This window comes from Salvelinus namaycush, chromosome 9 (genome assembly GCF_016432855.1).
Source record: "Salvelinus namaycush isolate Seneca chromosome 9, SaNama_1.0, whole genome shotgun sequence".
In the NCBI taxonomy this organism is placed as follows: domain Eukaryota; kingdom Metazoa; phylum Chordata; class Actinopteri; order Salmoniformes; family Salmonidae; genus Salvelinus; species Salvelinus namaycush.
The window spans coordinates 20,343,194-20,367,892 of NC_052315.1; the positions used below are offsets into that span (position 1 = coordinate 20,343,194).

The 24,699-nt window shown below is 44.5% G+C and overlaps 1 protein-coding gene across 1 annotated transcript in view; it reads left to right on the plus strand.

Annotated features, from left to right (window-relative positions):
* LOC120053189 (A disintegrin and metalloproteinase with thrombospondin motifs 20-like) overlaps nucleotides 1-24,699 on the plus strand; it is a 147,730-nt gene that overhangs the window by 35,923 nt on the left and 87,108 nt on the right. The window contains exons 5-9 of the mRNA XM_039000350.1: nucleotides 78-161; nucleotides 556-680; nucleotides 795-835; nucleotides 1,235-1,340; nucleotides 15,989-16,135. Coding sequence (XP_038856278.1) covers nucleotides 78-161; nucleotides 556-680; nucleotides 795-835; nucleotides 1,235-1,340; nucleotides 15,989-16,135 — 503 coding nt within the window. The remainder of the gene's footprint in view (nucleotides 1-77; nucleotides 162-555; nucleotides 681-794; nucleotides 836-1,234; nucleotides 1,341-15,988; nucleotides 16,136-24,699) is intronic.

Genomic DNA, 24,699 nt, shown 5'->3' on the forward strand with positions numbered 1-24,699 from the left:
TTCTGCTCCCTGAACCGGTTCCAACCCCTGATTAGTAGAGGTTTGCATTTCTTGTCTGTGTGTTCATCTTGTTACAGGTTGCTGCGGTCTACAGGGACCCTAGTGTAGGAAACCTCATCAACATCATGATTGTCAAGCTGGTTGTCATCCACAATGAACAGGTAAGAACAGACACTGGGGCTGCAGTGAGTGAGTACTCTGAGACAGCTGGCGTCAGCCACACGTGTACCTTGTCTCTCTCTGTAGCCCTTCAGAAGGACACTGCACTCCTTGTCAGAGGAAAGCCTCAAGTGAAATCTCCTCAGAGAAAAATATATTACTGTTATGTGCTACTACCACAACTGTGTGATTTGACTAGTCTAGGACTGAGGGCACACAGCACATGGGCTTGTAATGGTAGAGAGCTAACTCAGATGAAAATATTTTAAATTGTGACAGATACATGGTTAATTATTATTATTTATTTTTTTTACATCTGGTTATATTTTTTTAACATCTTTTATCTAGGAAGACCTGTTCAAATTCTCACCACTGTCTCTATGTCATGTCTCACAGGATGGACCCTCAATAAATGTCAATGCTGCTACTACCCTCCACAACTTCTGTGTCTGGCAACAGACTCAAAATGTCCAGGATGACAGTCACCCTTCCCACCATGACACTGCACTCCTGATCACCAGGTACAGTATTTACTTATCCATCTACATTATCTTACTACCCTAACACACATACAGCTGCTTTTATACAGATGATGAATAATGGTATATGTTGTTTGTGCTTGTGTCTTCTCACAGGGAAGACATCTGCCGAGCTAAAGACAAGTGTGATACATTGGGTAAACAAACAGCTTCACTTTAAGATAAACATTTCTGTTTGAATGTTTCACAATCGGCTAGTATCTAAATCATAAATAATTTGGTTGGTGATTGCATTTTTACAATGTATTATACGCATGTGTGAATTGTAAATGTGTTTTTTTACATTTCCCAACTCTCCCTGAGACACCCTCGGAGACTGAGATCTAATGTACAGTAATGAGTTTATAACAGAAGCTGACAGCTAATATACTGTAGTGACCGATCAGAATGGTGTAGTGTTTAGTAGAAGAGGGTGATGAAGGGCAGTACTAATCTCTCTTACAGAACAGACGTTTGATGGCTTAATCGCCTTTAGTGGTGGAGCGGTGGAAGGATTTTTTTCCTCTGTCCGTTCAAGCAGCTATGTGACCTTCCAGGGCTGGCGGAGCTGGGGACCATGTGTGACCCGTACCGGAGCTGCTCCATCAGCGAAGAGAACGGACTCAGCGCCTCCTTCACCATCGCTCACGAGCTGGGCCATGTGTAAGTACCTTCTACACTCCCCTCTCCCCTGCATCCCTGGCCCCCTCCTGGTCCTACCTTACGGGCCCCCTGGGGCCTGCCCCGGTCCCGCACAACAAAAGCCCTCTTATCCTCGTTTCAAACGCAGGTGCAAAGCATAATAAAGGAAAAAAGGGATTTAATAACATGCCAACCTTAATACCCTAGTGTAGCGGCCTGAGTTAACCCTGTAGATGTTACAGCTTTGAGGAGGAAGCCAGGCAGCCAGGGGGATCTGTATGAGACTCAGCTGAAAGTCACCACTGCCTGGGCTTTAGATGTGGTGGACCGGGGGCCTCTGCATGCGGCGCCCATTGTTTTCAACTTGACGTCGAGATGGAGGGAAGTCATATCAAATGTATGTCATTTAGTGAGGACGGAGCACAATTCATTATCAAAAGCTGAATAATGTGAGTTTTCCAGAGCTGACTTATCCCCCAGTCTGTTCCAAACATTACCCCTAAAGACCGGCGCTCATCACAATGCGAAACACCACGCAGCTGTGTGTGTGTGTGTGTGTGTGTGCAGATTTAGGCCGACCTCATCCCTCCACTAACACAGCACACACAGCCAGTTGAGGACAGACAGGACATCCACTCAGCTCAGCACAGCAGCTAAGGCTGTTGCGGTGACCGTATTACCGCCACACCGGCAGTCATGAGTCATGACCGCAGTAAAACTTCACTTGACCGAGTAACGGTTATCTCCTCTTATGCACACACTCTGGACATGTGTTAGTAGTACCCAACTCGCTAACAATCACCAGGTCGCTAATTGCCTGGTATTCGGGGCTCTATTGTCCCTCTAACCACTCTGATGTCAATGCAACTGAATTTGAAAATCACATCAAACACTTATCAAAACAGTATGTGCTTTTAAAACTCACCTCACTGTGATTGATCAATTTTGAAAAAAGAAGTTCAACAGCAGGTTGAAACTGAGTGTAGGACATGGTCATTGCGGATGTTGTTTCAAAGCCTAACATGCTGACCAGACCCCAAGTTGATTTTGTCCACCCACACCAGACGCGATCAGGATACGCAGGTTGAAATATCAAAACAAACTCTGAAACAATTATATTAATTTGGGGACAGGTTGAAAAGCATTAAACATTTATGGCAATTTAGCTAGATTTGTGCTGGGATATAAACATTGGGTTGTTATTTTACCTGAAATGCAGAAGGTCCTCTACTCCGCCAATTAATCCAAAGATAAAACGGTAAACCGAATTTGTTTCTTGTAATCGCTCCTCCTTCCTTCAGGCTTCTTCTTATTTTGGACTTCATATGGCGGTTGGCATCCAACTTTAGGTACATTACAACAACTGACTAGAGCCTGGACCTCAGTTGACCTCAGTGGACCTCAGGACTCATCTTTCATTCATGGGTATATTCTCCTAAAAACAATGAGAAGATGGCACGTGGGTATATGCTCCTAAAAACCAATGAGCAGATGGCAAGTGGGTATATGCTCCTAAAAACCAATGAGGAGATCGGAGAGGCAGGACTTGCAGTGTGTTGAGCATCACAAATAGAACTAATTTCTATTTTAGCACCTGGCCACTTAGATGCTCGCGAGCAGTGTGGATGCAATGATTGAATAACATGTATGTGTACATTTATTTTGCAAAGCCTAGTAATAGGGATTTTTTTAAATGTTCATTATTAATTGGGTGGCACATTACCTTTAGCCATATAGAATATCTCACCACCGTGCGTCTCCATCTCCTCCTCTCTCTCCTGTATTCCTTTCTTCAGCGTGCAGAGGGGCTGTCAACAGTTTAGTGAAATATGTTTCGTTGCGAAAACATGTTACTATCGATGTTCCCGAACAGATTTCACTTGGTATCCAAAACGAAGCACTGGGTAGCTGCAGGAACAGGATTGGAGAGCCCATGGCATACAGAGTTGGGGTGGAATATCACCTGTTACGCAGCGAGAGCATGCTCCTCAAACAGGAATATCACCTGTTACGCAGCGAGAGCATGCTCCTCAAACAGGAATATCACCTGTTTCGCAGCGAGAGCATGCTCCTCAAACAGGAATATCACCTGTTTCGCAGCGAGAGCATGCTCCTCAAACAGGAATATCACCTGTTACGCAGCGAGAGCATGCTCCTCAAACAGGAATATCACCTGTTACGCAGCGAGAGCATGCTCCTCAAACAGTGGTTAATGCGTGGAGTGAAATAAGTGTTTGTGTATTTATTTCTCAGCTGCTTATATTAAGCACAGCTCAGCAAAAAACCCAAGTAGCCTACCAGGCATTATTGAAAACGGACCGGCAGGAAGACAAGATTAAATTGAGAAAAGTGTGATGGGTGAAAATATGATCACTTGATGAGAGAACAGCTGTGCAGCCTGAGGCAAAGAACAGAGCGCAAGCTTTTTTGGCGACTTTCTCAAATCATCAATAGTCTATAGTCGCATCATGCAGCCCATAAATGTTATATTTTTTGACATTCTAAGGTTTGTATCATTCACAACTAACGTTACCAAATAACTCTAAATCTAGCGTATAGGAACGGTTTCAAATGATCACATTAACACTCAACATAGCCACTTCATATGCGCACTCACTACGGAATGGGCAAAATATCCTTTCTACTTTATTCAGCTAAGTTAAATTATTTTCTTCTTACTATAAAATTATATAATATATACTAATGGCACATGACTTATAAGCATATCTTGTCCGATAAATGAACAAGCCTACAGCCCAGAGCCGATCCTGACCTCCCTGGAGCCCTATGCAAAATTCTACTAAGGGGCCCTCCTACCTGACCCGTGAGCCATGTAAACCATTTGCCATTGCCACACAGTCACACCTGACACCCCAGTGCTTCCACTACAATCCTCCCTCCTTTAAAACAGTTTGCTCCATCTGTCGGTTTTTCAGCAGCACTCCATATTTGGTTTTCACCTGGTTGAGTATTTCAAATATCTCATCCATGGATGTCACAGCAGAGTCGACCACAATGTTGAAGTAGTTGACTTCACGGTTTTTCAGTGCATCAGTCACTGGTTCATCAGGAGCCTCATAGCTGAAATGCCTCTTGCTGTTTCTCAGTCTCGTCTCTTTCAGAACAGCCTCCACATTAATTTCTTCACAAATGCTTTTGGCTGTTGTCTGGGTCTCAGAGACCCTACAACGGGGTCAAATTTTGCCCGTAATTCAACTTCTTTTAGGAAGTTTCCATTATCTGGTTGGAAGAGTTTGTCTGATGAATCCCTGAATGCTAGGTTTCTGTCAGCAAGAGACTGGGTGATACTTATTAAACGTGTAAGGACATCTCACCATCTCTTTCTTTCAGCCTCCAAAACTGTCATTTGTATCTGGTCAAGAGTTTGTCCCCGACATAGGCGAAGATCAAGTTCTCTCCACTTAATCATATTGGTTGTGTGACTACCCTCATGGTGTTTCAGAATGGCGTTGATATCTGACCAGTCATTCACACCTTCCTTTATTATTTTGTAGTCTTTTGTAGAAAAGAGCTTACAGCGAAAACAATACACAGCATTGTTTTTGATTGAGTATGAAAGCCAGCTCCTGGTAATCTTTTCCCCATTTGACAGCTGTCTCTGTAATACGCCTGAATGGAAACCTCTTCTAGACTTGTCTTTAGGGTAAGAAAAATCCAGTCCTGGTTTGAATGCACCTCTGCGCACTAACTCAGTCCTCATAGTGATCCAAGATGGCGTAGCAGTGCAGATGTGGTTTGTTGTCCTCTCGTTTACTTTTTGTATTTTTCGTCTTTTTTGTATATATTCCAATTTATTTTTCAATCTCTTTTTCCATTTTTAAATTAAATATACCTTCCGGTAACCCGCCTCACTCAATGTGACACGGATCCGCTATTCTTTCAGACCCTATAGCCAAAACTTTCATCAGAAGGTAGCCAGCTAACTTCTTTTCAGACCCTATAGCCAAAACTTTCATCAGAAGGTAGCCAGCTAACGTAAACTCACCCCATTCCGTACAAATGTGCGCAACCGCAACATTCAAACGAGGCTACAAAGAAAACGAATTGTAGCGACTGTGTTGACTTCAAAATCTGGGGTGTGAACTAGGTTTCTATTCAAACATTGATCGACATGGTGATGGCTCTATAGTATTGGAGAAAAGTTGAAAAAACGGACCCTCCGTTACATCGTGACGTGTCATGTCGTAACGTACAGCACGCATAAAGCAACAATTTCTGTCTTACAATCTCTCTCCACCAGGTGTAGCACTTCCCTCATCGTTTAAAAACAAGAAATGGACAGTGACGGGGGTAAGGAGGGATACCTAGTCATTTTTTGCGTCATCATTGCATGCGATCATCATTCTCAAAGCCGCTGTTTACTTCTAAGATCGCTTTAGCACCGTCCTAAAAAAACGATTCAAATTCGACACAAACCTTCAAATAGGTATATAATGACACATTATAAAAACTCTTTATAGTGTTTTATTTACATTTTAGAGGCGATAAGGTGATAAGTTGGACAGATCGAGTGAAAAAAAGCAATTTTCCCACATAACATCTCTCCTTCTCACTATCACGCATTAGTTTCGCTTCCCCACCCGCCATTTTTAAAAAGCTCCGACGGGGCTCATTGCCTGCTTGAATTATGCAGAAACGGGCAGCGTTTAGGTCATGTAATTGATAATGTTGGAAAGGGGAGAAATTGTGCTTTACAATGGTATTGACATTACAGTTGATCTGGAAGTATTACGTTTTTGGGGCGCTAAAATAAGGGCAATTGTACGGACCAAGGCGATGTACGAGTTTACGTGAGTTTACGTTAATTAGCTAAGTTACTAGCCATTTAGTCATTGTTAGCCACTGCTAGCGGCCTTTACCCTCTGCTCAGGCACCAGCCGTTTTTTTTGCCTGGATAATACCTGCCAGCCTCAGACTGTTTCTCTCCACTACAACGCCAGATTCCTGCCGTAAACCCCTGGACCATTGCTCATCACAGTTAGCTATCTTCAACTGAGTGACCCAGCCCCGAAGCTAGCCCTGAGCCAGGTGCATCTCCCGGCTAGCAAACGAAATTCCCACAACTACAATACTTCTTTCGCCATCTGGCCACGACTGGTCCTCATACGTAATTCCATCAGCTGTGCCTTCAACCGGCCTTTGCCGGACGACAGAGCAGGCGCTTCTACTTACCCCGTACTGCTAACTTTAAACGCCGTGTCTCCCGCGTGCTAGCGTACTAACGACTACCTAGCGGTTTCCCTGTTTCATCTATTGCTGTACACTGGACCCTATGATCACTTGGCTACATAGCTGATGCCTGCTGGACTGTTCATTTATCACGGTACTCCACTTTGTTATCCTTTGTTAATCTGTCGGCCCTAGCCCCGAACTCAGGCCCTGTGTGTCGTTAACCGACCCTCCATGCCCATTCATCGCCATTTTACCTGTTGTTGTTGACTTAGCTGATTAGCTGTTGTTGTCTTACCCGTTGTTGACTTAACTAGCTCTCCCGAACAACATTTGTGATTGCTTTATGTCTCGCTTTATGTGTCTCTCAAATGTCAATATGCCTTGTATACTGTTGTTTAGGATAAATATCATTGTTTTAGTTTACTGTGGAGCCCCTGGTCCCACTGTATATGCCTTAGAGTTGCAATCTACTGCAGAGATAGCTTGCAAAGTTCTGTCATACTTTCCAGGTCTATGCCCAAACAGTTCGAGCTTCTAATTTTAAAAATGAATCTCTCCAGAAATAAGTCTCTCACTGTTGCTGCCTGTTATAGACCCCCCTCAGCTCCCAGCTGTGCCCTGGACACCATATGTGAATTGATCGCCCCCCATCTATCTTCAGAGTTCGTTCTGTTAGGTGACCTAAACTGGGATATGCTTAACACCCCAGCAGTCCTACAATCTAAGCTAGATGCCCTCAATCTCACACAAATTATCAAGGAAACCACCAGGTACAACCCTAAATCCATAAACATGGGCACCCTCATAGATATTATCCTGACCAACTTGCCCTCCAAATACACCTCGGCTGTTTTCAATCAGGATCTCAGCGATCACTGCCTCATTACCTGCATCTGCTATGGGTCCGCGGTCAAACGACCACCCCTCATCACTGTCAAACGCTCCCTAAAACACTTCTGCGAGCAGGCCTTTCTAATCGACCTGGCCCAGGTATCCTGGAAGGATATTGACCTCATCCCGTCAGTCGAGGATGCCTGGTCGTTCTTAAAAAGTAATTTCCTCCCCATATTAAATAAGCACGCCCCTTTCAAAAAATGTAGAACTAAGAACAGATATAGCCCTTGGTTCACACCAGACCTGGCTGCCCTTGACCAGCACAAAAACATCCTGTGGCGGACTGCAATAGCATCGAATAGTCCCCGCGATATGCAACTGTTCAGGGAAGTCAGGAACCAATACACACAGTCAGTCAGGAAAGCAAAGGCTAGCTTTTTCAAACAGAAAGTTGCATCCTGTAGCTCTAACTCCAAAAGGTTTTGGGTCACTGTAAAGTCCATGGAGAACAAGAGCACCTCCTCCCAGCTGCCCACTGCACTGAGGCTAGGCGGTCACCACCGATATATCCATGATAATCAAAAATGTCAATAAGCATTTCTCTACGGCTGGCCATGCTTTCCTCCTGGCTACCCCAACCCCGGCCAACAGCTCCGCACCCCTCGCAGCTACTTGCCCGAGCCTCCCCAGCTTCTCCTTCACCCAAAACGAGATCGCAGATGTTCTGAAAGAGCTGCAAAACCAGGACCCGTACAAATCAGCTGGTCAAGACAATCTGGACCCTCTCTTTCTAAAATTATCCTCGGCCATTATTGTAACCCCTATTACCAGTCTGTTCAACCTCTCTTTCATATCGTCCGAGATCCCTAAAGATTGGAAAGCTGCGGCGGTCATCCCCCTCTTCAAAGGGGGTGACACTCTAGACCCAAACTGTCACAGACCTATATCCTTCCTGCCCTGCTTTTCTAAAGTCTTTGAAAGCCAAGTTAATAAACAGATCACTGACCATTTCGAGTCCCACCGTACCTTCTCCGCTGTGCAATCCGGTTTCCGAGCTGGTCATGGTTGCACCTCAGCCACGCTCAAGATACTAAACGATATCATAACCGCCCATTCGACTCTGTCAATCACCGTATTCTTATTGGCAGACTCAATAGCCTTGGTTTCTCAAATGACTGCCTCGCCTGGTTCACCAACTACTTCGCAGAGAGAGTTCAATGTGTAAAATCGGAGGGCCTGTTGTCCGGACCTCTGGCAGTCTCTATGGGGGTACCACAGGGTTCAATTCTCGGGCCGACTCTTTTCTCTGTATATATAAACGATGTCGCTCTTGCTGCGGGTGATTCCCTCTACGCAGACGACACCATTCTGTGTACATCTGGCCCTTCTTTGGACACTGTTAACTAACCTCCAAACGAGCTTCAATGCCATACAACACTCCTTCCGTAGCCTCCAACTGCTCTTAAATGCTAGCAAAACCAAATGCATGCTTTTCAACCGTTTGCTGCCCGCACCCGCCCGCCCGACTAGCATCACTACTCTGGACGGTTCTGACCTAGAATACGTGGACAACTACAAATACCTAGGTGTCTAGCTAGACTGTAAACTCTCCTTCCAGACTCATATCAAACATCTCCAATCCAAAATCAAATCTAGAATCGGCTTCCTTTTTCACAACAAAGCCTCCTTCACTAACGCCGCAAAACTTACCCTAGTAAAACTGACTATCCTACCAATCCTCGACTTCGGCGATGTCATCTACAAAATAGCTTCCAATACTCTACTCAGCAAACTGAATGCAGTCTATCACAGTGCCATCCGTTTTGTTACCAAAGCACCTTATACCACCCACCACTGCGACCTGTATGCTCTACTTGGCTGGCCCTCGCTACATATTCGTCACCAGACCCACTGGCTCCAGGTCATCTACAAGTCTATGCTAGGTAAAGCTCTGCCTTATCTCAGCTCACTGGTCACGATAACAACCCCCACCCGTAGCACGCGCTCCAGCAGGTATATCTCACTGGTCATCCCCAAAGCCAACACCTCCTTTGGCCGCCTTTCCTTCCAGTTCTCTGCTGCCAGTGACTGGAACGAATTGCAAAAATCGCTAAAGCTGGAGACTTACATTTCCCTCACTAACTTTAAATATCAGCTATCTGAGCAGCTGACCGATCGCTGCAGCTGTACATAGTCCATCTGTAAATAGCCCACCCAATCTAACTACCTCATCTGTTGATTTATCACTCCAGTGTTAATCTGCAAATTTGTATTACTTTGCTACTATGGCCTATTTATTACCATACCTCCTCATGCTATTTGCACACACTATATATAGACTTTCTTTTTTTTCTATTGTGTTATTGACTGTATGCTTGTTTATTCCATGTAACTTTGTGTTGTTGTTTGTCGCACTGCTTTGCTTTATCTTGGCCAGGTCGCAGTTGTAAATGAGAACTTGTTCTCAACTAGCTTACCTGGTTAAATAAAGGTGAAATAAATAAATAAATAAAAATAAAGTCTGTTAAGACTGGGGGCCAATCTGCTGGGTCGTTTGGTAGAGCAGCAACTGTTCTATTAAGGTCTGAGCTAGAGGTCGACCGATTATGATTTTTCAACGCCGATACCGATTATTGGAGGACCAATAGCCAATACCAATTAATCGTCCAATTTTTTTATTAATTATTTATTTGTAATAATGACAATTACAACAACACTGAATGAACACTTTTATTTTAATTTAATATAATACATCAATAAAATCAATTTAGCCTCAAATAATGAAACATGTTCAATTTGGTTTAAATAATGCAAAAACAAAGTGTTGGAGAAGAAAGTAAAAGTGCAATATGTGCCATGTAAAAAAGCTAACGTTTAAGTTACGTTTAAGTCGGCCGATTACCGATTATTATGAAAACTTGATATCGGCCCTAATTAATCGGCCATTCCGATTAATCGGTCGACCTCTAGTCTAAGCTGCTTGTATCTGATGCTGGCTGTACACCTCTGGTTGTGCTGGTACTGGCTGAGGCTGCCTGTACTTCACCTGGGTCTGTGTTAGTATTTTCTGTAGCCAGCTGTACTGGGTCTGTGTTAGTACTTGCTGAAGCTGCCAGTACTGTGTCTGTTAGTACTTGCTGAAGCCGGCTGTACTGGGTCTGTGTTAGTACTTGCTGAAGCTGCCAGGACTGGGTCTGTGTTAGTATTATCTGAAGCCGGCTGTACTGGGTCTGTATTAGTATTGTCTGAGGCTGGATGTGGATCAACTGAGTCTGTGCTTGTACTGGCTGATGATCCAGCATCTCCTCTACTGACAAACTGTAAATTATAGATAACAATACTATTATTAATTTTATCAGCTGCATCAGGCCCATTCAAACTGGCTCCCCTAGATTTCCTTTTATATATTTTCAAATATAAAATACTATTTATACTATGGCTTGGCTGAATACTTGACGGTTATTATTTTCTGAGAGATGTGCATCTGTATACTAGAGGTCGACCGATTATGATTTTTCAACGCCGATACCGATACCGATTATTGGAGGACCAAAAAAAGCCGATACCGATTAATCGGCCGATTTTTAAAATGTATTTGTAATAATGACAATTACAACAATACTGAATGAACACTTATTTTAACTTAATATAATACATCAATAAAATCATTTTAGCCTCAAATAAATAATGAAACATGTTCAATTTGGTTTAAATAATGCAAAAATAAAGTGTTGGAGAAGAAAGTAAAAGTGCAATATGTGCCATGTAAAAAAGCTAACGTTTAATAATATATTTTGGTGGTTTATACGTTATCGCTCTTTTTGCCTTGAATCAATGTATGCTATTGTGGTATGCTAATATAACGCTATATTGTGTTTTCGCTGTAAAACACTTAGAAAATCTGAAATATTGTCTGGATTCACAAGATCTGTGTCTTTCAATTGCTGTACGCTGTGTATTTTTAAGAAATGTTTTATGATGAGTAATTAGGTAATACACATTGCTCTCTGTAGTTATTCTAGTCGCTTTGGGGAGAGTTGTGATGGTGGCTGCAATGGTAAACTATGATTTATACCTGAAATATGCACATTTTTCTAACAAAACATATGCTATACAATAAATATGTTATCAGACTGTCATCTGATGACGTTGTTTCTTGGTTAGTGGCTATTTATATCTTTATTTGGTCGAATTTGTGATAGCTACTGATGGAGTAAAAAAATGGTGGAGTAAGAAAAGTGGTGTCTTTTGCTAACGTGGTTAGCTAATAGATTTACATATTGTGTCTTCCCTGTAAAACATTTTAAAAATCAGAAATGATGGCTGGATTCACAAGAAGTGTATCTTTCATCTGGTGTCTTGGACTTGTGATTTAATGATATTTAGATGCTAGTATTTACTTGTGACGCTATGCTAGGCTATGCTAGTCAGCTTTTTTACTGATGGGGGTGCTCCCGGATCCGGGTTTGGGAGGAACTAGAAGTTTAAGTTCCTTGCTCAGAACATGAGAACATATGAAAGCTGGTGTTTCCTTTTAACATGAGTCTTCAATATTCCCTGGTAAGAAGTTTTAGGTTGTAGTTATTATAGGAATTATAGGACTATTTCTCTCTATACGATTTGTATTTCATATACCTTTGACTATTGGATGTTCTTATAGGCATTTTAGTATTGCCAGTGTAACAGTATAGCTTCCATCCCTCTCCTCACCACTACATGGGCTCGAACCAGGAACACATCGACAACAGCCACCCTCGAAGCAGCGTTACCCATGCAGAGCAAGGGGAACAACTACTCCAAGTCTCAGAGCGAGTGACGTTTGAAACGCTATTAGCGCGCACCCCGCTAACTAGCTAGCCATTTCACATCGGTTACACCAGCCTAATCTCGGGAGTTGATAGGCTTGAAGTCATAAACAGCGCAATGCTTGAAGCATTGCGGAGAGCTGCTGGCAAAACGCAGTAAAGTGCTGTTTGAATGAATGCTTACGAGCCTGCTGGTGCTCAGTCAGACTGCTCTATCAAATCATAGACTTAATTATAACATAATAACACACAGAAATACGAGCCTTAGGTCATTAATATGGTCGAATCCGGAAACTATCATCTCGAAAACAAAACGTTTATTCTTTCAGTGAAATATGGAACCGTTCCGTATTTTATCTAACGGGTGGCATCCATAAGTCTAAATATTCCTGTTACATTGCACAACCTTCAATGTTATGTCATAATTACGTACAATTCTGGCAAATTAGTTCGCAACGAGCCAGGCGGCCCAAACTGTTGCATAAACTCTGACTCTGACGCAAGAGAAGTGACACAATTTCACCTGGTTAATATTGCCTGCTAACCTGGATTTCTTTTAGCTAAATTTGCAGGTTTAAAAATATATACTTCTGTGTATTGATTTTAAGAAAGGCATTGATGTTTATGGTTAGGTACACATTGGAGCAATGACAGTCCTTTTTCGCGAATGCGCACTGCATCGATTATATGCATCGCAGGACACGCTAGATAAACTAGTAATATCATCAACCATGTGTAGTTATAACTAGTGATTATGATTGATTGATTGATTGTTTTTTATAAGATAAGTTTAATGCTAGCGAGAAACTTACCTTGGCTTCTTACTGCATTCGCGTAACAGGCGGGCTCCTCGTGAGGTAGGTGGTTAGAGCGTTGGACTAGTTAACCGTGAGGTTGCAAGATTGAATCCCTGAGCTGACAAGGAAAAAATCTGTTGTTCTGCCCCCGAACAAGGCAGTTAACCCACTGTTCCAAGGCCGTCATTGTAAATAAGAATGTGTTCTTAACTGACTTGCCTAGTTAAATAAAGGTGTAAAAAAATACAAATATATATTTTTTTTAATCGGCATCCAAAATTACCGATTTCTGATTGTTATGAAAACTTGAAATCGCTCCTAATTAATCGGTCGACCTCTTCCGTGTACCAGGCTAATCAACATTTGAAATGCAATATATAAATCAATAGTCAATGTCAATCCATTGCTTTCCATCTTGCATTAGTCCAGAGTTGTAACTAACCATGACTGAGAGACTAGATAATCATTGTCTTGTTTTAAAATTATGTGCGCCTATGAGGAGTGCCATCACGCCCATATATTGTCTGGACTGGTCCCCACAGAGGTTGCTGCTGGAAAGCGCGGGTTTCATATAACAAAACAGGCACCAGTAGCACAAATAGAATGCAAAGGGGAAGTTTATTCATACACTGGGATTTTCATACACTCCATCTTCAGAGTGGCCTCCTCTTGGCTCTTCTCCTCCTGCTCCCTCAGAGCAGCCTCCAGGCTCTGCTGTAGCGCTGCAGCTCTCTGCTGATCGAGGGTCACCTCCCCTCATCGCATCTACCGCCTCCTACTGGCGGGCTGCAGCCTGGGCCTCCTGCACGACCTTCTGTAGGGAGCTGTCCTCCTGCTGCTGGACAAGCTGCTTCTTCAGCACTATAAGGGTCTCCAGCTTCTCCTCCTTCTGCTTGGCTAGATCCTCCCTCATAGCAACCTTCTGCTCTTCCAGGCTCTGCTGGAGCTCTGCAGATCTCTGCTGATGGAGGGACACCTCACTTCTGTGCCTCCTTGGCCTCCCTCTCCTGGAGGACTGTGGCCTGCACCTCCTGTAGCAGTCCCTTCTGTAGATTGTTGTCAGCCTCTGTCAGCTTCAGAAGAAACCTACTGGGTTTGGGGCGAGAGACTGTTGCACCTGTCGCTATACTGGCCTGGGCGGCTGTCAGCTGGCTGAGTTCAGCTCGCATGAGAGCGTTCTGCTGACGCCGTTCTTCCAGCAGCTCCCACTGCATAGCCTGCTGTGCTATGTTTGCTTCCACCATTTGTCTCACCAATGCTTCCATTGTGCTCTGTGTTTGTTTAGTTATTGAACTTGGTTTGGTTTGCCTGCTTTCTCCACCATATGTAGCAGGATCAAGGGTGTGGGGTTTCCACGTCACCAAGTTCAATAGCAAAACAGGCACCAGTAGCACAAATAGAATGCAAAGGGGAAGTTTATTAGATATTTTCATACACTGGGGAAGAGGGGGAAATACACCAATCACCCCACAGTCCACAAGCCGTTCTCGTTGTCCGTTCCGTTTCCCAGGGGTAATCCTCACACTCGGGTCCTCACCCAATCCGGTCCGGTACACAAGGGGGGGTAGCTCTGACTCTCGCAGCTCTGACTCTCGCAGCTCTGACTCTCGCAGCTCTGACTCCTCATACCTTGCTTGGTTCGCTCCTTCTCTGCCCTGTTGTACAGGCTGCTTCCTCCTTTATCCCCAAGCAATCCCTGGCTTAACGAATCCCAGTCTTGCCTCATTGGGGCAGGAAGTCCATATAAAGCTTGGGGGTGGAGCGAGCTACCTGCAAGATATCTCTCCTCAATTACCACCCCCTTCACCTCTCCCTGCCATCTGCCACAACATGGTCACGTGCGACGCGGTTATCTTTTCCGAGCTGCAGTTTATAAACACCATTGCCCGTTGTCGTTTATCAAACGTAATAAATAGTTGTATTTCACTCTGACTTTTGACAGGCACAAAGTCACAGAACACAGCCCTGGAAGTGGCTGGCAAGCAAGCAAGACACAGACAGACCAAGAGATGCACTGCCCAGTTAGGTTAGCAAGAAAGATAGACTAGAGAGATGAACTGCAAGCTAGCACATCAACTTAACGTTACTGTTATTTTCTGACATCAAACTTGGAGAGGAGAGAACACAAGTTTACCTGATTGCTGTTCCGCAATTCACTCACATGGTGTTTTTTTCCTCTTTTCATGACCAGAAGGACAGTTCCGCTTCATCCTCTCATCCAAGTTGTAAACATTGACACCCGCTTTGACACGAGGGGGAGGCAGGGCCCTTGCGTAGTGAGCGTATAGGCCCGCCCGGCTCTGCTACAGCCCATTGCATGGAGCATAGCCAGATAACATACAGTAGACCAACTCATATTGTTAACTGGAAATACATTTTCTTCATATCATAATGTTTCTTTAGACCTGATTAAAATAAATAACGGATTTATTGTGATGGTGTGTATTTAATTGGTTAATTAGACTTTTAAATGTAGATGTTCCAAAGGCGCCCATCAGCGGCTTGTATGTGTGGAAGCCTGAAGATGCTAAACATGTTTATGTTAATTAACGGTCAATTACCATGAGACCGGTAGTCTTTTGCATGACAATAACTGTCTGACAAAATGTCATGAGCGCCACAGCCCTACATCAAAAAGATGAGCAACTTTATTAGACTGTTCACTATTTAGCTGCTAGAATTCATTGAGATGTAACGCTTCATAGGCCCACATCTCTACATCGTAGTGCCGGATCATGTTCAATGAAGACCATTGCTTAAAAAAACAATGTTTAGTTGTCACATACAACGGATAGGTGCAGTAAAATGTGGTGTTTTACAGGGTCAGCCTAATAGTACGGTGCCCCTGGAGCAAGTTAGGGTTAAGTGCCTTGCTCAAGGACACATCAACAGATTTTTCCCCTTCTCAGCTCAGTTATTTGAACCAGCAACCTTTTGGTTACTGGCTCAACGCTCTAACCACTAGGCTTTCTGATCCATTGAGCAGCCATCACCCCTTTTTCCTAACCGCTCTCTGTGTGTGTGTTCTCCTCCTCGGCAGGTTCAACATGCCCCATGATGACAACCCCAAATGCAGGGAGGCAGGCATAAAGCACCAGTATCACGTCATGGCGCCCACCCTCAACTACGACACTAGTCCCTGGTCCTGGTCCAAGTGCAGCCGCAAGTACATCACTGAGTTTCTGGAGTAGGTACCTCGTCCCTTTTTCTGTAATGTAAGAATACTCTTCCGGACACTGTAATTGTCCTAATGTACACATTTTCACAAACATACAGATTGTTATACAAATAAATATATAATGTTTTTTAGAGATACATTAATCACTGTAATAAAACATTCTAATATCTTCCTTTTTATAGAAAATGCAAGACAAATAAATAACAAAGCAAAAAGTGTTTGTATTCTTGGGACATAATCTGGGAAGCAAACTCTGCTACCTTCTCCAAAAGGGAGAATGTAGAGCAGGCCAGTGTAAACTGTCTCCACTGTGTTATTCCCTGGTGTGAGACAGTATTTCCTGTTTGAAGCAGGGGTCTTCCTAGGGTGACCTGAGCGATTGATCCTCCCCTGCTCCTCCTCTGTCTCTGCACTCAGACAGAACCAGCTCTCGAGATGCTGGACAAACAGTCATTTAGTCAGTGGCGTGCTTTCTCCGCAAAAACGGTAACGCGGGGCAGCGGCTCATTCAGCGGGCTCCACAGCCAAGCGGTGGCCACCAACCTCTTCTGAAGGGCTTCCCTTTAAGATGGGAAATGTCAGTTATAATTAGATTTTCTCTGGACATGACCCTTTGATCTCTCCTCCCGCTTTGTTGATTGTGAGCAGCCACAAAAGGCCTCCTTGTTGATGAGTTGCATCTTGAGAAGTAAGCGGTCTCTCCCGGGCGAACGCCTCCTATCGAGACTGTAAGGTTACACGCCTGTCCCGCTGCTGTGCTGCACAGTTTCCTACCAGCGGATGAATCCATCCATCCAGCTTTGAGTGGTTGGGTTGGAAAAGGTAAATGGCAATGGTTGTGAGCGAAACGTTCCATGCTGCATGAAGAGGATGGCTGATTTGTTTAACAGTGGTAATATTTATAAACAGTTCTGTGTGGCTGTGGACAGGAGCATAGGGTTCAGTGTGAAGGAGTCTCAGAGGTGGGAAAGGCAGGCCGCTGAGAGCGAGGCCCACTGCTTTCAAAGTCTGCAGGACTTCAACAATAGTATTATTAGGAGTATTCATCCAAACGGCACCTCCACTTTCCACTTAGCTTACCTGGTCAAGTACATCACTGTTTTGACTACCAATTGTTCTTTCAGAGCACTCTAATGCACAACACTCTCCTGTCAACTTAAATATAGAGGGACCCACTAACTCTCAACCCCTCTTCTGCAGCCAACCCCCCTCGTTCTCATTTCTGTGTCTGTGTAATATGGTGAACTCCCATTGGCTGCACACCTGAGAGCTGAGTGAAAAGTGTCTTTGGTGTTCTTGGTGTTTTTATGTTTAGGCCGTGATATAGACACCATTCATTCTGCTCCTGGCAGTCCTCCAAACGGTTTAAGCCATTAAACCTATATAAAGGTAAAATGCAAATCTCTCTGTGTTGCCACCCACTAATTGATGTGTACACTTGTGTTGATACTACATAATCATTAGTACATTTACATTACATTTAAGTCATTTAGCAGACGCTCTTATCCAGAGCGACTTACAAGTACATACATTCATACTTTTTTTGTACTGGTCCCCCATGGGCATCGAACCCACAACCCTGGCGTTGCAAGCGCCATGCTCTACCAACTGAGCCACACGGGACCACAGTACCGGCAAAGCCTATAATTTTACATTCCGATGCCAGGTGCCCACGTTGGGAATTATCCTAACCACACAAACATCAGATGTCTTGCTATCCTAAACAGTTCCATTTAAAAACTTTTTTCTTACGTTTTGGTAAAAAAGATATCTTTATGTCCTCAATTAATTCAAGATGCATTATCTGTGAAAATAAACTTTTTATAACTACTTATTTTCTAGTTATTTGCTGGATTAGAATAGTAATGGTTGCAGTATATCTCCCTATGAAAAGCGTAATCACTACAGTGCTGTTTGCATTTAGTTTATTACAACTGTGCAACAGGGATGTGTTGTATCATTCAATACCCTGTGTCGGTCATAAAATCTGATATATGAGCAACCTCGTAGCAGCTACCATCTCACGGGAAACACAGTTTGCCTTTATGGAACTCATTACGGAGTAGTTTCTTATGACAAACACTGAGAGATAACTGTAAGTTATTTTCTAAATAAACTCACTTTAAAGAAGCCTTCCAATGGTTGCCAGGTGTAGAACCCCTGTTGGTGCCAGAGGGGAGTCGCATCGCCTGTCTCTGGCTCCTCTGTTTTGCCAAAAAAACTGCATGCCTAATAAAAAATTGCTGTTTTTTACCCCTTTTCCATCCTGTTTTTAATCATAGGCCCATAGGTTTTCTCATTAGACGATGACAACCTGGTGAAAGATGCTTCAATATGGGGCATCATCTCTTCTCCTTCTTCTGGACTCTGACAGACAAACAGACCACTACCTTATAGCTTCAATATGGGGCATCTCTCCCTCTCTCTTCTTCTCATTTCCCTGACGAACTGACTGACCTCATCATAGCTTTCATCATTTGTCTCTCCCCAATGTTAGACAAACTCATTCCACCAAGCACTTGTAGACTTTTTGGTATACAAAACAAAGGGTTCCCTTTCAGTCGGTCACTCGGTCTAACATACTATGGGGAGTCAACGACCAATAATATTCACCTGAAAACTGAAATCACGCCCAACGGGCCAATAGATTCCGAGTGCGGCCTCGGAAGCCCTGCCTTCCTCGCTATAATACGGGGGCTCTTCAGCTCGCCTGAAGGAAGAACATGCCACACAATTTAGCTTTTCAAGTGCACGAAGACTATGAAATTTGGCTCTGACTTAGGTGTCAGTAGGGAGAGTGTACCCGTCCCCCTAGATGTTGTGAGTTTTGGGACTTGGTATCGGTTTTTGTGTTTTCTAAAAGCTACCACTTTCTGCTCTGCTTGTGTAGCTAATGCTTCCTTCCTTGGGAAGGATTTGTGTTTGCTAAAAAAACACAACTTTCTGCTCTGCTTGTGTAGCCAGTGCTTCTTTGAGTAAGATGGCCAGTGGTAAGAGTAAGTTCAAAAAGGAACATCCGACCCTGCCCTAGGGCATGTGGTTTCACAATGAAAGTTAAAGATACTCACCAGTGCTGTCTTGTTTTCCTGGGGTGGAAACACGCTCAGGAGACTTTGGCTCGGACCAGTAGTAGTGTTGGTCAGAGTTGATACGGGCGTCATCCCAGCTGAGTGAGGCTCTTTCCGTTTTTTCTGGCATTGTTCAGGGTCCGGATTCCAGGGTTGATATAATATCCCTGGTTGGCTCTGGAGGGTTTTCAGAGTGTGAATCGGATGGCATCATTCCGGGAAAGCTTAAATCCCCGGCTTTGGATTCGGCGTGTGAAGTGAACCATTGGTGGTAAATGCGCTTTTGATGGAGCTGTGACGTAGGGCGGCAGATCACCTGGGGTGTATTGGCCGTATTCTCCCCTTTAGCGGAGTTCCTCCAACTTTGGGGGAAGGTATTTACCTCCTGTCCCTGCAGCGGTGGGACAGGAGGTAAAATATTTAAAGAGTTCGCCAAAGAGCTAAAGGCGACCTGTGGTTCCCCTCATTCAGTCAGGTTATGGCGAGTTCATGAGTGTAGAGAGTATGGAGGAGGCGGGGCTCGTTTTCACCCTGCTGATGGATGGAAAGCTGGCGAGTTAACTCAAGAGGCTAACAAGGGGGCTAATCTGAGCACGGGGCTTCTGAATTAACAGTGCCGGTTCTTGGTTCGTCCATAGATCTGAAGGACGCATGTATTCATGTGGCTACAAATCCTCCCCATAGAAAGTTTCTGAGGTTTCATTTCGAGGGTGTGTTCTATGAGTTTCTGGTCCTGCCTTTTGGGCTCTCCCTATCGCTCCACACCTTTTCTATGGTGGTGGAGGTGGCTTTGGCACTGGTGCCGTGCCAGGGGATCAGAGTATTGGCCTATCTGGATGATTGGCTGGTCGTAGCAAGAGAGTCGAGAGAACAGGTGGAGCTCCACACTGCCACACTGGTTTCCCATATTCAGACTCTGGGGTTCATAGGGAATCACAAGAAAAGGTGTTTGATTCCACAGGGTGATCACAACAGACGCATCCTTACTGAGAAAACACAAATTGTCATCTGTTCTTCTCAATGAGGGATGCATGCGCTCTGTTGGGAATGGATGCTTAGGCGTCTCAGTGGCCTTGGACCGTGGTCTATGCGTTTCCTCCGGTGGACCTGGTTCAGGCCATCGTTGAGAGAGTCCGTCAGGAGGGTCTGTTGTTGATTCTGGTGGCTCCCCGTTGGCCCAGACAACCCTGGTTCACGGAGATCATCCGCCTGTGGAGGGTTCTGTGTAGTGGGGATATATTGTCCTGGTCGCACAGGAGAGTTTGGCACCCATGAATGTGATTACGACTATACAGTTGGTGCATGCACCCTCTACGTGTGAGTTGTATACATATAAGTGTTTGAGGCTTTGTGCCAGGTTAAAGGAGTTTCTCTTGTTCAGAGCTCTTTGGTGTACATTTTGATCTTCTTTGAAGAGCTTTTTGAGCAGGGCCTTTCTTTTTCTGCATTGAAAGTTTATGTGGCAGCCATCTCTGCGTCTCATGTAGGAATTGATGGCTCTACCCCGGGGCCTCATCCTCTGGTGGTGCAGTTCCTGAAAGGCGTGCGTCAGCTCAGACCAATGTCAAAGCCTATGGCACCGAAACAGGACCTGTCTTTGGTCCTGGATGCTCTGTGAGAATCTGTTTGAACCATTGGAGTCTGTGGACCTGCAGGTCCTTTCCTACAAGACTGTCCTGGTCATGGCCTTGGTGTCGACTAAGTGCGTTGGGGAGCTCTACGCGCTATCAGCACATCCCTCCTGTTTGGAGTTCGCACCTGGCGACTCCAAAGTGATGTTAAGTCCTACTGCAATCTTGCTCCCAAGGTTATGCCTATGTCAAATCAAATCAAATTGTATTTGTCACATGCTTCCGAATACAACCTTACAGTGAAATGCTTACTTACAAGCCCATAACCAACGATGCAGTTTTAAGAAAATACCTAAAAAAAAGTAAGAGATAAGAATAACAAATGATTAAAGAGCAGCAGTAAATAACAATAGCGGGGCTATATACAGGGGGTACCAGTACAGAGTCAATGTGCAGGTGCACCTGTGTTGAGGTAATTGAGGTAATATGTACATGTAGATAGAGTTATTAAAGTGACTATGCATAGATAATAACAGAGAGTAGCATCATCGTTCCAGAGGGGGGGGCAATGCAAATAGTCTGGGTAGCTTGGGGGTAGAAGCTATTTAGGAGCCTCTTGGATCTGGACTTGGCACTTCGGTACCGCTTGCCGTGCGGTAGCAGAGAGAGCAGTCTATGACTAGGGTGGCTGAATTCTTTGACAATTTTTAGGGCCTTCCTCTGACACCGCCTGGTATAGAGGTCCTGGATGGCAGGAAGCTTGGCCCCGGTGATGTACTGGGCCGTACGCACTACCCTCTGTAGTGCCTTGCGGTCGGAGGCCGAGCAGTTGCCATACCAGGTAGTGATGCAACCCGTCAGGATGCTCTCCTTTTGAGGATCTGATGACCCATGCCAAATCTTTTCAGTCTCCTGAAGGGGGATAGGTTTTGTCGTGCCCTCTTCACGACTGTCTTGGTGTGCTTGGACCATGTTAGTCTGTTGGTGATGTGGACGCCAAGGAACTTGACGGTCTCAACCTGCTCCACTGCAGCCCCGTCGATGAGTATGGGGGCGTGCTCGATCCTCCTTTTCCTGTAGTCCACAATCATCTACTTTGTCTTGATCACGTTGAGGGAGAGGTTGTTGTCCTGGCACCACACAGTCAGGTCTCTGACCTCATCCCTATAGGCTGTCTAAATTGTTGTCGGTGATCAGGCCTACCACTGTTGTGTCATCAGCAAACTTAATGATGGTGTTGGAGTCGTTCCTGGCCTTGCAGTCATAAGTGAACAGGGAGTACAGGAGGGGACTGAGCACGCACCTTGGGGGGGGCCCGTGTTGAGGATGGATGGTGGATGTGTTGTTACCTACCCTTATCAACTGGGGGCGGCCCGTCAGGAAGTCCAGGATCTAGTTGTAGAGGGAGGTGTTTAGTCCCATGGTCCTTAGCTTAGTGATGAGCTTTGAGGGCACTATGGTGTTGGACGCTGAGCTATAGTCAATGAATAGCATTCTCACACAGGTGTTCCTTTTGTCCAGGTGTGAAAGGGCAGTGTGGAGTGCAATAGAGATTGCATCTTCTGTGGATCTGTTGGGGCATTATGCAAATTGGAGTGGGTCTAGGGTTTCTGGGATAATGGTGTTGATGTGAGCCTTGACCAGCCTTTCAAAGCATTTCATGGCTACAGACGTGAGTGCTACGGGTCGGTAGTCATTTAGGCAGGTTACCTTAGTGTTCTTGGGCACCGGGACTATGGTGGTCTGCTTGAAACATGTTGGTATTACAGATTCAGACAGGGAGAGGTTAGAAAAAAGGTCAGGGAAGACACTTGCCAGTTGGTCAGCGCACGCTCGGAGTACACGTCCTGGTAATCCGTCTGGCCCTGCGTCCTTGTGAATGTTGACCTGTTTATCACAAAGTCGTCCGGAACAGCTGATGCTCTCATGCATATTCCAGTGTTACTTGCCTCGAAGCGAGCATAGAAGTTATTTAGCTCATCTGGTGGGCTCATATCACTGGGCAGCTCTTGGCTGTTCTTCCCTTTGTAGTCTGTAATAGTTTGCAAGCCCTGCCACATCCGACCAGCATCTGAGCCGGTGTAGTATGATTTGATCTTAGTCCTGTATTGATGCTTTGCCTGTTTGATGGTTCGTCGAAGGGCATAGCGGGATTTCTTATAAGCGTCCGGGTTAGAGTCGTGCTCCTTGAAAGCGGCAGCTCTACCCTTTAGCTCAGTGGAAATGTTGCCTGTAATCCATGGCTTCTGGTTGGGGTATGTACATACAGTCACTGTGGGGACGACGTCATCGATGCACTTATTGATGAAGCCAGTGACTGATGTGGTGTACTCCTCAATACCATCGGAAGAATCCCGGAACATTTCCAGTCTGTGCTAGCAAAACAGTCCTGTAGCTTAGCATCTGTGTCATCTGACCACTACCTTATTGAGCGAGTCACTGGTACTTCCTGCTTTAGTTTTTGCTTTGGAATCAGGTGGATAGAGTTATGGTCAAATTTGCCAAATGGAGGGCGAGGAAGAGCTTTGTATGCGTCTCTGTGTGTGGAGTAAAGGTGGTTTAGAGTTTTTTTTCCTCTGGTTGCACATTTAGCATGAGGTAAAATGGATGTACGTTTCCCTGCATTAATGTCCCTGGCCACTAGGAGCGGCCTGGATGAGCATTTTCTTGTTGGATGAGCATTTCCTTGTTTGTTTATAGCCTTATGCAGCTCGTTGAGTGCCGTCTTAGTGCCAGCATCAGTTTGTGATGGTAAATAGACAGCTACGAAAAATATAGATGAAAACTCTCTTGTTAAATAGTGTGGTCTACAGTGTATCTTGAGATATTCTACCTCAGGCGAGCAAAACCTGTTATTTTCAAATAGACACAAACCGCCACCTCTTGTTTTACCGGAGGCAGCTGTTCTATTTTGCCGATGGATCGAAAATCCCACCAGTTGTATGTTATTCACGTCGTCGTTCAGCCACGACTCGGGGGAAACATAAGATATTACAGTTTATAATGTCCCGTTGGTAGTATAGTCTTGACGTGCAATCATTGGATAACAAAATGGATGAGCTCCGCTTTTATTTTTAAAAAGTAACCTTTATTTAACCTACCTGGTTAAATAAAGGTGAAAAAAAAGCTAATCCGTTTTGTTATCCAATGATTGCACGTTGGCTAATAGGACTGATGTTAGAGGGGGATTACTCACTCGCCGTTGGATCCTTACAAGGCACCCAGACCTACGTCCCAGATTTCTGTTTCTTTTTCATGCAAATAACAGAGATTTGGGCCTTGTCAGGTGTCTGAAGTAAATCCTATACATCCGACTCGTTAAAGAAAACATCTTTGTCCAGTACGAGGTGAGTAATCGCTGTCCCGATATCCAGAAGCTCTTTTCGGTCATAAGAGATGGTGGCAGAAACATTGTGTACAAAATAAGTTACAAATAACGCGAAAAACACACACAATAGCACAATTGGTTAGGAGCCCGTAAAACGGCAGCCATCTCAATCCTGCACCATCTTCAAAATTTGCTTTGTGCACAGAGAAATGTCTTTTGAATAAACATGTGGTTGGGATAGCTTTGGGATAGCTTTGTGTCTGCATGTAAATGCAGCTTTATTCCGTCTGTATGATGCCTGGCTCCAGTTTCATAGTGACAGCATTAACTAATATTAGGTCTCAGTGAGGGGAAGTGGTGTCAGTCTCACTGTTACGTAACATCACACATCAGACCAGACCACCCACATGGGACAAAAATGTTTACATTGGAATATTATCAGTCCTGGATGGATAACAAAGATGACATTATCCTGACTACTCTGTTGTACTGTATGAATCTTGACTGATGAAGTACTTTGATGCAGCTTTGATGCAGCTTTATGTGTGCTTATTTACTGGTTGTGGGGTGTGTGTGTGTGTGTGTGTGTGTGTGTGTGTGTGTGTG